Here is a 14,343-nt window from a genome sequence, read left to right as displayed (position 1 = left end):
AACAGCTAGAGATTTGGAGTTTAGGGTCTCTGAACTTAGAATTTAATAACACACCTTAAAGTAAAGGTGGTTTTTAAATTATGTGTTTGAAAATGCCAGTTTTAGAAAGTGGGCCTTTTCTTGTTTAACCATCCTGTGGGCCTCTGCCTGATTATGGATTTACTGTTTGGTTTTATACTGACAAGGGCTGTTTGTGCATTCACTCCAGACACTCACAAAGGGAGCTGAGGTATGCCCTGCATATGCTGATGGCCCACCCTGGGCTAGAGTGGTGGAAGGAGTTGCCACTGATACCTTAATAGGCTGTAGCTGCTCTGCAGAATGATGTTTCCACCTCTTTTAGTGAAACTGGACCAGGGAGGACAGAATTGGCTTTACTGAGCAAACCAGCTCAGCTGAGAAAGAGAGACTTTATGAACAAAGACTTCAAAGGGAAAAAGAAGTATAAGTATTAGACCTAAAGCCACAGAGCTTTAGATTACTTCTGGATCAAGAGGACCCTCTGCCAAGGAGAAGGGCTGAAGAGTTGTGAGGAGGAGTACTGCCCCTTTGCTGTGTGTTGCTTTGCTGGGTTGGCATGCACTTTCCTGCTTCTACCTAAACGAGGACAAAGACTGAACTTTGCTGTGAATCCTGCTTGAGAAGATCTCCAAGGGCTTGAAGTAGAGCTTGCCTCCTGGTAAGACATCTCAGAGAAACAAAGACTTCACTTGCAGCCCCCCTGAACTCCACTGCTGGGAGTTCTGGCCTGCCTTGTGGTAGCAATCCCAGTTCTGGGCCACTGGATGTGTTTGCTGGGCTGCAAATCTCAAGAAGAAGATTCCCAACAATGTCTCCAATGCAGCTGCCTACACCAACTCCATGGCCACTGCTCGCTGGGTGAGCACAGCACCAACTTCAGCAACACCGCAGCTCCAACGCCGGCCAAGGCTGTCTCCGCATCAACTCCAATGTCATCATCGAGGCCGCTGCCTGTACCTGGGCCGAGCACATGAAGCACTGCCCGATGCCGACTGACGACAGCGCCTTTCACACAGCATCTCAAAGTCGATAACCAACGTGGGTGACTGCCCGACGCTGCACCATTATAAGGAACTGATGCACCACCAACGATGCCTCATCAACTCCCCTGCACAGTAAGGAACCGATGCAGCCCAGCACAGGCCCGCATCACCCCCGACGTTGTGCGCGCTGTTGTTTGGATCATCAAAAGCTACTGTTTCTCGGAGGATCTATGTGACACTGTATTTGGGATTTGTACTTGTTAGGACGTCGAGATAGCCCCAGTTGGAGCTATTGTCTTCTGAGAGCTATATTTTTGCAGGAACCTTTCACAAGTGTTATTGTGATGTCTGCATGTTTGATATTGGTTGTCGTTTTTTTGTCTTGTTTAGTTAGCCAAAGATACTTTATTTTTCTGAACTGGTGTAGTATCCATTTGTGGGGTTTCCACTGTGTTACTCTGTATATATAAATGCTTTACACATTGCCTCTGTAGTTAATTAAGCCTGACTGCTCCGTGTCAAGCTACCGAGGGTGAGCAGAGGCAAACTCAGGTGTGTACTTTACTCATTCTGACTAGAAGGAAGGGTCCCTACTTGGACAGGGTGTTTACCACTGGCAACTAGAGACCCACATTCTTACAATGGGAAAATTCCCCCGTCTCCAGCTGCCTTAATAAAATTGGCCAATGTCCCAATGAAGAAAACGTCTGTGCTTAAAGACAAACATAAACTATTTCATAGATCGCATGCCTGGATAGTTCTTAGTGAATATAAGACACTTAAGTGCCAATCTTAATTTGAGGGTGGGTGGTCAAGGCACTTGAAAGTTGATTTTATGCATTATCGCTTTGGCCTTCTCCCAGGATAAAGCAATTGAAAATCGTGGGAAAAGGTGACTGCAAAGGAGTGTTGCAGATTGTGTAACTCTTGGGTAGAAAACATCGTACATATAACTTGCTTATGCCCAGCCTTATTACAAGAAAAAAGACTGTTGCCGAAAGTCCCCTTTATTCATTGCAGGCAGTAATTGTAAGTTTAAAATCTACAGACCCCATGATAACTGTTGGTACACAAAGTTTTTGAGAATCATTGGAAAAAAACGGATTGCCATCAATGCCTTGCATTTGCTTCCTCTCCTAGTCTTATATAAAAGATATGAATTTGATATTTTATTACTACTGTATGGTTTTAATCCTCCGCACTTGCACTTTCATACAATATTTTGTTCTGATGCCTAAATGCTGAAATTACATATTACACACTTTGGTTAGATGGACCTCTACTTAACTTATAGGACTATACAAAAGGACACAGTGCTGGATATAGTAATGTGTCGATTTTAGGATTAAATAACCAACTGTTTTTTATATGAGTTTGTTTTGTTTATAATTTCTGCAAATGGCTACAAAAATTGTATCTATATTGAATTATTTTTAAAGGAAATTAGTTTTTGAAAAGTTTCTTTAACGAATTAATTGCAAAGGTTTTAATTAACTGTACAATAAATAATTAGACTTGACAATTAAAATGCTAGTTGATCTGGCTTGTCGTGAAAATCAATGGGTGTTTGTGCTGATGCAATCCAGTTGCTCTCCATTTTCAGAAGTTCAAGTGCCCTGAGGTTCCTCGCAAATAGATTTTGATGCAATGGTCTGATCTGCTTTCAGAGCTACAAAAACACAATCCCCATGTTAAAGTTGATTGACAGTGCTACCATGCATTTCGCGAGTGCTGGTGCAAACAAATAGTAAACCGGGACCTCAGTGTCTGCACAGAAGTTTTGTTACTAACAGCAGAAGACCTGAAGCGCAGTGCATTTGCTACAGTAGCTCCTGTAACAAAAACCTAAACCTGTAGAAATGTTTGACAGGAACAGTTGCCACCATGTCATTGTAATTGTATGATTTCTAATAAAAATGTTCTGACTGTAAACATTATCCGGGATTTTACTTCAAATAAGCTTACCTGAGAAATAAAATAAGCTCAGGACAGGAAACATTGCATGTTAGTAACCAAACCTACTAGCAGAGGCTAAGGGGTCTATTCACTAAACGTTTATGTGTATGGGAAGTATTACTACAGGAGTACTCTTTTGTACTCTTGGATGGCTTTGTGAATTGGTCTGGAAATGCCCAACTGCCTTTTTTTTTAAAAAGTGGAAAGAGGGCACTTTTTTTGGCTTGTACTAACCGTCCTTAAATTTTCTCTGAATAATCCCATTTTAGATGTTTTGGGGCCAATTCACAGACCTGTTCGAGTACCAAGAAGAGTACTACTTTACGTTTTCAAAAATGGCAAAGGATATTTAACCACCTTTCCTTCCACCACCATGATACAAGGTAGAGCTTGACGGGGTGCGTGGTCAAAAGATTTATATTGTGCTGGGCCATCAAGTGATCAGAGGGTACAAGAAATTTCAGAGGAAGGTCATATGATTTCCAAGCCTGAAGGACTTAGAAATAGGGAGAAAAATGCTCTGACTTCTGCATGCATGAGCATTGCTTCACATGGGAAAACAATTAAGGAGGCTACTAACAAATGAACTGGTGATGTTAATAATTTTATTTAAAATGACTGGTGATTGTGCTAAATATGTCAGTAAGTAAAAAATGATTGATTGATAGCTAATTAAAACCATCCATTATACAATGATCTACAAGAGAAATACAATAGAATTTTCATTTCAAAAATTGTTTAAAATGACTAAAATCATCCATTTAAATGGGTATGGAGTAACTGTTGCTGCTATTGAAGGAGTAGTGAAAATCAAAGACATAGGTTTTACAAAGCCTACTATCGGCTGTCCACAGTTGCTATTGTAGCTATGGTAGCAGGAAAGAATTGCTTCTTGACAGGTGTGGGTCATGTCTTCTTCAATGTGGGATAATACACTTTTCCAGCAGTGGCGGTCCAAGCAGTTAAATGCGGTGCAGAAGTGGGGCCGGGTGGGGGTGAAGAGGATGAAAGTGAGAAATGATGGGATAAGGAATATAAAATAAATAAATAGGTAAAACCACTTACCTTGACTCGCTGCATGGCCTAGTCGGCGATGCGGCGAGTGCAAGGTAAGTGGTTTTAATGATTTATTTTATATTCCATATCCCATCGTATGTCACTTTCTCCCTACCACCCTCGTCCCACCGCTAGACCATGCTTACCTGCATGGACTGCCACTGTTTTCCAGCCTATTAATAAAAGTCGGGCAGCATCATCTTTCCTGAGCCATTATTTCGCGTATAGTTGCAACAGCGGAAGCTAATACATTTCCTTAAATTTTGGGGGGTTAACTTCACCCTCACAAGGATTGTGGTGGCTGCTTAAGTAGGGTTTAACCTCCAATCAACCAGTAACCCAATTTCTTACACAGCTGATGTGTTATAGGGGTAACACGCCCAATAGGTTTTAGCCCTAGTGTACAGAGGTCTTTAGCCTCTGAAAGCAGCTTGCAGTTTTATATTAAAATTATTTTTACGGCTGAATAGGATCTTGTTTTCTATCATGTGTAAGTCTTGAAGGGTATGAGCAACCTCTTCATTCCAAGGGGCTAGCGGGACCCTTAATCTAGTCCTTGTTTCAGATTAAACTTTAAGATTCAAGGCCCTGGTTAACATAGATTGAACCAATAACATAGTAAATGAGTAAATGAGATTTCTACGCCAATATTTGTTTCAGGAGGATGAACTTCAATCTGATCTGGTACTGAGGAGCTGATGTTAGAAGACAGAATTATTTCTTAAATAGTTTACATTGAGCTACGTTCAGCCAAGTGTTGTAGGAAAGACTTCTGATTCTGTGGGCAGGTATGACATTTTTCTCTTATCACTTTCAAAAGTGGCTCTCAAGATGGACCAGACAGGTTTTTACTCCCCTTTTTCTTTTTTTAAAGTGTAGGAAAATAGGGATTTTGGAGTTAAGGTGTTGTAAAAGGGCTTTTATAGCTCCTCTTAATTGAAGATGAACACCTATATATAAGTGATAGTTAACCACTTCCAATTAATCACCATTTAGCTTCCATTTGAACTTTGTTTTAGATGACGAGGGGAATGTTAAGACCTTAGTTTTTGTGGTGTTTGCCAGTTTATGTACTGCACAATACATTTGTAAATGGTTCAATGTAAATTGAATCTCTATCTGTGTTTGATCCAAAAGGATCATATCATCGACATGTAAGAGAGCAGTTGAAGTTTGCTTATTGAGTTTTAGTAGACAAGCACGGTTTGTGGTCAAAACTGTTTCCACATCAGAGAGGTATAAAATAAAAAGTAATGGTGCCTATACACAGTCTTGTTTGAGCCCTTTGTCAACCAGAACCTTGTTTGTAAAGCAGGAATTATTTATGTTTTTTATTTTGACCCCATTATCTGTAAAAAGTGATTTAATTGAATGCAGTAGCTGGGATATCTAGTTTTTTGTCAAGTTTTTGCCATAATAGAGATCTTTTTAATAAAATCAAACGGCTTATTTAAATTTGATAAAGCACACATAGAAGTTTTGTTTTAATTTAAGGCTCCAATAGATCGGGGCACAGAGTACAATATGTTGTAAATAGTGGATTACCTAGAGAAGGAAACAGTTTGATATCAGGGGAAAAGATTCAGTTTCGCTGCCCAACCTGATAGTTCTTTAAAAAGAGCTGATGCATAATAGTTAGAATCCTCATCCAATAGGGCAACTAGTCTATAGTTGTCTAGATTGGCTTTTGATCCCTTTTTTATGTTTTTCATGTAACCCTGAGCGTAGTTCGCAAAGTAGCGCTACACGTAGCTACGCAAAGTGCACTTCGTACTATGCGAGCTACGCGTAGCACTTCGCAAACTGCGTAGTACCCTGTTCGCACTGTGCAAGATGCCGTTTTCAATGATTGCACAGTGCGGACAAGCATCCGGCACTGTGCAATCATTGAAAACGGCATCTTGCACAGTGTGAGCTGTAGGTTTCTGCCGCTCGAGTAGATTTTTACTTGAGCTGCAGCTTTCGCAACGCGGACTGGTAGTTACTCATCGCGAGCGGTTGTGAGCTGAGCATACGCGACCACTCACAATGAGAAACCTGACCTCCCCACGTTGAGAATCTCGCGGGGAGGTTTATTTTCCACACTCACGATCAGCAACTTGATGTTGCTGATCGCGAATGAGGAAAAAGTCTCGCCGGGATGTCATTTTGCTTGCTCGCAATCGCCAACTTGACGTTGAGGACCGCGAGCAAGCAAAAAAAACACCGCTGCACTACGCTACGCAACGCTACATGTGTTTGCACTGTGCTACGTGCAATTCGCGTAGTGTGAAGTAGCGCAAACTTCGCAAACTACACGAGCGTAGTGTAGTGCTTTGCCCAGGGTTAGATGTTATAATGAGTCTCTCCAAGACATTGAAACCGAGCCTTCAATGTAGCAGTCTGTAAATAAGTTATTTCGTTCCTCAGCCCAATAGATTGGTTTATGTTTGAAGATTGCTGTTGCTAGAACATTGGGGTGCAGGGTGCTGTTGCGCTGACTTGCATTGATGACCTCAAGGATTTCCTTGTTGTCCCATGAGTGTACTGCCTTTGTATTACCAACATTTTTAGCCACCTCTGAGACTTTATTGGGCACCCCGCGTTCGAGTGATAAACTTCTGTTATCCCAAATTTATGTGCATAAAGTGGTGAACAGGTCATTGTCAAACATTGAACAAAGTTATTATTTTTACAAAAAGCCTTGAATAGTCTTGATAAAAGTAGCATTATATGATAGATGTTATGATGGCAATGTCCTGATATGTGATTTCTGTGATAATCATTGCCAAAAGAGTGATAGCTTTTTGCTTACTACCAAAGTTCTGAGACAATTATCATGGGATTGTGTTAACTTATTCTGTGGGTAATGTACACAACAAGCGATCCTTTGATAATTTAAAGACACATTTATTGATGTATGATTGATTCATTCCAAGCAATTAAACTCCTGTTTTAGAGATTAGCGAATCACAAACTTGAGATTGGGTGTTATATTTACAGCAACGTCTGCGGATCTGTGTTTACCTCCACACTTATGAGGGTGATCATTCAGAAACACGCCATATTTACATGTCTGCTTTCCCATTCTCTCTCTCCTCTTGATGTAATGAATTCATGTAGAACCTCTTTTGGTAAAGTCAAATATCCCTTGTTTAGGTAGATACGCAATGCAGATGTGAATAGTTGTAAGTTTGGAAAATGACATGGCTGAGCAAAGACAAGGTTGGAGGAATAATGGTCGAACTAGGAAGAAAAGCTAAGCACTTTCAGAATCTTTGGAACATTTTGATTTCTCTTTTGCAATGTGCTAAGCGATAAGAGAACTAAGATGAAAACAACGTGCAATCGATTCACTTCTCCCTGAGTGGCTTACCTATGAGAAAAAAAGCACTTTGTAAAAGAATGAAGCGTTCAGAAATGAAAACTTCAGAAGAGACATTTTACAAAAAATAATGCAGGATACACAGTTGGAGATAGAACATCTGAGACAAAGAGGAACTCTTTTATTTCCGGCTTAGGAAAATATATACTAGTTGTATGCTCTAAACGAACTCTATAAAACACAAAAGATAACCTATGAATCAAAACCGAAAATGCATTTGAAAGGCAATATATGTGTGGGCTCATAACTTTGTGAAACCTTGAGATGGGAACTATGAAAATGATTTATCATAACTAGTGCTCCAAAAGAAAATGTCCTTCCCAGATCTGTAAAAATGAAAATTGAAATTAAAAATTACTTTCTGCCGTAAACTTAGTTGAAAAAATAAAATGCGTTCTTTTTAAAGCCATGAGCAGAATTTTTTCCTAGTTTGAGTGTTTAATTGTATTTCAAAAGAGACGACTTACATCAACGCTATTAATAGGGCATTTCAATACTTAGAGATAAGATGTACAATTCAGCATCTATAACAATAATGGACCTATAACGAATAATAAATGTTATTTAATTACAATACATGTTTGAACAGCTGTCACGTAAAACACGAGAATAAGTTTAATATATATTTAAGTATTTGAATATATCACTTTCAATTGTTTACAATGTTGCACATTGCTTTGTATTCGATACTGATTAATTTAGAGATATTAATATAGTGCCTCTAAGAATTAATTTCAATGTCTGTTTTTTTATCCCTGTCAATGCTGAGCAGTGCCAGGACCCTAGCCACTTAAATCTCTCAAACTAGGACAGCGGTACGAGGTGTTTCTGTCACTCCCATCCTTCAGTACATTATTCCGTAAGTGAAGACCTCCTGAAAAACCAACTCTGTGGGTACAAAAATGTAAAAATCCATTGCAAAACTAGCCACCTACATAAATGTTGGAATATGGTCAGTTCACCTTTTGAGACTTTACAAATAAACAGTGTGAGCCAACATCAAAGCAATAGGCATAAACTACACCTTTAATTCCCTCTCAATCTTAAGTAACGAAATCATGTCTAGATTCCAACAAGCCTCTCCGCTCAAGCAGTAGCTTCTTCACCACCACCTCTGTAATGTAACGTACCACTAGAGCAGAGAGAGATTTCGTCATGGAAATCCCAAGACAACAGAGCGGTGCGATGCATCGGATCATATATACCTCAATCCAGGAAAACATCAAGAAGGTCATCAAAGAATGTTTCTGTTCCTCCAGAGCCAGTGATTCTGAAAGAAGACATCATCACTCTTCCACCTTAACTATTTATGGCGACAACTGTTGAGTTGTGAAGTTGTGTTGACGGTGTTGTACCAACAGTACCAAACATGATTGAATATGATGATATTAATTGTAAGTGTGTTTCAATAACCATAAAACAGCAATACAATAATACTACAGAGCTTGTGGTACACCTGACTCTGCTGCTAAACAGTCACCTTGTCAGAATTACCAGATTCAAGTCAATGCATAAAACAAGTCCTCTTGCAGGAGCTATCTACTGCCCTGCATCAGTTCCAAGACCATTCTGATGGCATCTCCAAGGCTTTCTGACACAGAACAAATTTCGATGAGATGCTGCTGTTGCATCCCTCTGCCTCTACTGCCTGACACAATACTTACAATATTAAATCAGTAAAAAGAAATGCCGCACAATTCACAAAATATAACTATTTACATGGAGCACTTGCGATGAATCTGAAATTGAGCGAAAACCGTGTTTGCACTAGTATTTTTATTTGAATGTGTGTGTAAACTGTGCATGGACGGGTTTGGAGGGGTTGGACACCTATATAAATTCCCGTATGGATTTTGTTGAATACATTTTCTTCGGGAAAAACAATCTTTGGAACACCCTTCCTTTGGAACTGCATGTACTCTCCAATGAATTTTCATTTCTCTAGGCTTTGAAAATGTGGCTATGCAGCAATTAGCCCTGCAGAGTGCTGGCTTACACAACTTTGTACTTCCTTCTGACTGTGCCAGCGCAGGGAGGCCTCTGGGTAGCAATGCGCTATATAAGACCTACAGAATAGAATAGAAATCAGGCTGCAAAGAGGCTTAATACCTGGCAAAACTCAGACCTGGTTAGATTCTCCTTTATGACCTGGTAAACAATCAGATGGTAAAACCGACAATGGTGTTACTGCTATTGTGTGGTGACTGTATTTCCCTAGCTGGTTTTACCTCCCAATATTTCAGTCCACCTTCGTGGTGCACAAAACAAAATTTAAATTCATATGGATCTTGAAAAAAATCAAAGGGGCGCTGGGGAATTAAGTATGCCATTTTCAATGAGAAAGTTACAGACAGGAGGGATCTGTGTGGAAAGGGTAAAAGAGAAAAAATTCTGTTCCATCTTGTTTGCTTTTGCACTTCAGTTTTATGAATCTACCAGTCACGCGTCTACCCTTGTCAGTTGATGCCGCTGGGTGCATTCTCATGGGTGCACAGTTATATACATGTCAGCAATGGTACGGATTGGCATGCTTGTATTATAAGGTCTAGGGACAGTAAACATCTACCATCAGTTCTCGTCAGATCTAGATGACATGCAGTCAACAACATTATAGGACTTACCGTATACCCGATGGTCCTGTGATGAACATTTCATTCTGAATGTGTGGGTGGGATGGAGGTGCTGCAAACCAAATTGTGCTGGGCGGTTGGAAGGATGGCTTTATCATTGTACGTTGTATTTTGGGTTTGAGTGACATGGAATTATTTTAACATGAGCCTGGACCAAACACAGTAGATGAAAAAGCAGATGTGCCTCTAAATACGGCTGAGATTAGTGTTATATCATATATAGGAGACTGCAATCCCTGTATAAATGCCCGTCTTTCATTTCGTTATTACATGTGACTTGTGATGTTGACACCTGTAATAAAGAAATTACAGAGCTGGTCAACTCTAATAGAGTGATCAACATAAAGGAGATATTTATGGCAATTTTTTTCCCCATGCCATAGGTCAGTATAGGAAAGATAGAATCTCTATACGCTTCCACACATTCTGTGGCAGCGTTTTATTCTGTTTGTTTGACATACATCACACTGATTCTGCATCATTTTGCAAACGTTACTGACTGATATTGATGTTTAATCTTTCAGGCAGCTTCTGCGTTTATTGTTCTGGTTTGTGATGAATATGAAAGAATAAGACTCCAAAGATTTATGAGGTCGGAGGGAAGGGTGATGGTGTGACCATGCATTCATTAGAAATAAAATACCCTCTGACGTACATTAAAAGTATACTGGAAATATACCGGTGACCTTATAAAGGAACTCTGCCTCTCACTTCAGCCTTGCTTCTTTTTTATAGGATCACAGAACTCCTCAGTGACTTGTAATATCCTTATAAAGTAGGGAAGCGGTGTTCGTTATCCCACATATAACACATGGGGTTCTGCAATCTCTGTATAAAAACCCTTCTCTAATGTCTTTAGAATAGGTGACTTGTGATGCACCTAATCACCTATTGTGAAGAAATGATGTCAGAACTCAACTTTAATAACCTATTACAGTTGAGTTCTGACGTCACAATGCCTGCTCCCAGAGCCAGCAGTTGAGGGGAAAGGCAGGTCTGGTCATGAGACATAATTCAAACAACTGTTTAAAGTACAAAAACAAATCGTTGCTTTTCTTTCTTCTCTGTTTTTCTATCTGTACAGTGACAAGCAGAAATTAGATATTTATGGCAATATGGTTATTTTTCTAAACTACTAGTGTAATATAAAAAAGTTAGAATTGCTCTGCATGTTTCTAATGCTCCTCTAAAAAACCTGATTTATATTAAACTTATGTTCATATCTTTTTGCTACAAACAGCTTTTTTGATGTGTTTAATTTTGTAATAGAGATCCTGTTTTTATTCTTCGCGTTTGCAAGTATGCTGACTCTCTCACATGAAAGAGCTACGCACCAAGGATTTAAGTGGTCTATATGATAATGATATTGCAAATCATTTTGGAGTACCATAACCTAATACAATAACTCTGCCTTTTGCCTTGTTGCTCTGTATGGACATGGAACTCCTCTGTGACTTGCAATATGCTGATATTGTACAGCAGGGGGTCCTTTATACCATATTTAAATCCCAAATTGGTTGTCTAGCAGGAGTTATTCTAGCATGGAGTCCAAGCATATAGAAACAAAACACGTAAACATCGCATACACTATTGCAATATAATGTGTGTCTCCCTATGATAGAGTGCCCAACTGATGATGTTTTAATTTCCGTAAACCTACTTGAGTTACTAAAATGCACTGCCTTTCAACTTTTTGTACTAATGAAATAGGGTATAATTTAGGTCTTGCAAAATGTGTGTAATTTCCTTTGAGTGGATTATGTAAAATTCCCCCAAATTATTCAAATGTTGACGTTATTATGTGAAATGCCCATCTGGCATTTTGCACTATATTTGCAAGAAAAATACCCTCGGCACCATTTTGGATGCATGAATGCAATTAATGCACAGAAAGCACAATTCCATGCATAATGTAAGCAGCAGTCACTCACGTTAAGTTTGTTCACATTGTTCCTGTACTCCCATTTTTATATGAATCAAACCGGAATTACAGTAGTGTAATGGTGTGATCTTGAGTACTTTACATTACGATCGGAATATGAAAGAGCCATAAATAATTTAAGATTATGCTGGAGAAGACGAAATTCTGCCCTTGCTCCGTATTCCTAAATTAAGAAGCGCCACTAATTCTGATTCCATACACCATACTTCTCAAGCATTACCTATACACTAGAGGGGAAATCAATGCATCCAGAAATAAGAGCTCACAAATTGTGTACATCAAGATATTAAAATGTGTTCTATCCTACTATGCAAACATCCTGACGACACAGTTAGGTGCCCTCTGTGCAATTTCATATAAATAACTTGCCGTTGGGTTACATCGCATTCCAATATATCATAGACTTGAGAATGCCCATATAAAAGCAACATATTCACACTTTATTGGACTTACACGCGTTTAAATAGGATGCTTGAAGATTCCGTTTCCAAGCTCTAACTACGTGCATGCTTTGCACTGCATGTATGTATGTAGGTATGTTTTGTCATTTCAAAAGTGCAAACCTAGCTAGCTAGCAATGAAGCACTGTACAGGGTGCAAGTGCCAGTGGGAGTACATGGGGAGGAAGCCACAGGCGTAGGAGGTAGAGCCAGTGTAAGGGGTGAGAAGTCAGCCTATCTGAGGTAGTGTTTCTTGAATACAAGATTTTTCAGTTTCATCTTGATTTGTAGAGAGGCTGGTGCTCTTCCGATGTTGGAGAGAATGTTTTCCAGATCCTGGGGCCATATGCTGAGAAGGCTTGTTTTCTTGTTTTTACCCTCCTGCAGGGCTGTGTAGTCTCTAACCTGGCAATGTTGGCGCTCCTTCTCTGACGTTGTCCTCCAAACAGCGTTAGTTAGCTAGGTAGGCTGTGGTCTTGCTCAAAGTGTGATGCATACCTGCCAACTTGAAGAACAATTTCACTGTGTAAGGAGGGAGCAGGGCCTTGAAGGGGGTGGGGCCTCATGCTGAGAAGTACCTATGAGGCACTTTCGAACCCCACCCTGCCCCTAAGCCCTCCCCCCCCCCAAAAAAAGCTTGCTGAGGCTGATGTCCTGTGGTGTTTTCACGCCCCTTAATGGACATCGGCATTTCAAAGCCTCGGAAAAATAAGCTGGAAAAACACTATTTACAGTGGTTTTCTGCTCGTTTTCCCTACAACTGTGTGATATCGGCTCCTCAGCAGGAGATCATGTTATGGGAGCCAATATCATGTGTCACACGGTGGCACCGCATGAGGTGGCAAGTAAGATGATGGTGCATGCAATCCCATAATGTACATGATCACAGAGGTTTTTCCATGTCAAAGTACCCTGTAGTAGACAGCTTGCCAAAAACAGAATACATATTCTCTGTTTAACAACATGTAATGCCTGTAGCATGTATCTATAGGGGTGTTGTACGCTGCTAGGTGGAAGGCTATAAAAGAAGTAACTGTGACAAATAGTGCGTGACTCAGTGTAAATAAATGTTCTTAAAGAATCTGTAGTTATGTTCTAGCACGAGTCAAAGTATGACTTGGGTATGGAAAAAACTGAGCGTCTTCATGTCTTTGTCTTCTCAGCCGCTGCAGGATCAACGTCGGACCATGCTTTGCAACACAGCATTTTGCAGGCGGATGTCAATGGATCCGAGGGCGGTAAGGCTTTACCTTGAATATATTTATCTCAAAGTCCATGCTGTCTGTTCTACTCCAGTCACATGAAGTGATGTCTTGTCTATGTATTTCTCTCTAATGCGCATCTCTACATCCACCACTGTGGTATGACCGCAATCAAACAGCCTACTGGGGATCACCTTCAAGAAACTCTGCTGATCTGGGTGGAGCCTGTTTGCAATCAGGCAGGTGTTTACAATAAACTATTAGCCCTAGCTGCCCCTAAGCTTGCTCCAGCTACTGGCATTGGGAGTGGTGCAGTGTTGCAATGGGTAGCCACGCAGTAAAAATCCATTGAATCACTGCTCTCCCCAGAACTCGGTAGAAATATTAGAATGCGGATGAGGTAGAGAACGTTCTAAGAGAGGTGCAGGGGAGGAACCAGATGAAACATGTGGTTTCATGGTGGGCAATTGATTTCGGAATGATTTGGATGAGGATGTAGACTTAAAACTACGCTGAAGGCACAATGATGCAGGACATCCATGTATCAGAATTGGCCATTAAATTCATTGCTGTATGTGTGGTCAGAAGGCCTTTACATGTTACACTGACAGGTTTGGGATCTCTCTTGTGAAGGGAGGATTTAGGGCATTGTAACACTTAACTTATTGCTGGATCTTGTTCTTATTTTGTTACACTCTATTTTTTCAAGTTCCTACCCCTCTAAAAACAACTTCTGTTGGTTGCTTGGC

General features: G+C 40.1%; 1 protein-coding gene across 1 annotated transcript in view; it reads left to right on the top strand.

Annotated features, from left to right (window-relative positions):
- Positions 1–14,343, top strand: part of EDIL3 (EGF like and discoidin domains 3) — a 1,529,327-nt gene that overhangs the window by 239,473 nt on the left and 1,275,511 nt on the right. Inside the window, exon 2 of the mRNA XM_085632425.1 lies at positions 13,556–13,630. Within this exon, the coding sequence (XP_085488551.1) occupies positions 13,556–13,630 (75 nt within the window). The remainder of the gene's footprint in view (positions 1–13,555; positions 13,631–14,343) is intronic.

Source organism: Triturus cristatus, chromosome 2_1, assembly GCF_964204655.1.
Source record: "Triturus cristatus chromosome 2_1, aTriCri1.1, whole genome shotgun sequence".
Classification (NCBI taxonomy): domain Eukaryota; kingdom Metazoa; phylum Chordata; class Amphibia; order Caudata; family Salamandridae; genus Triturus; species Triturus cristatus.
This window is presented reverse-complemented; position numbering and strand designations above follow the sequence as displayed.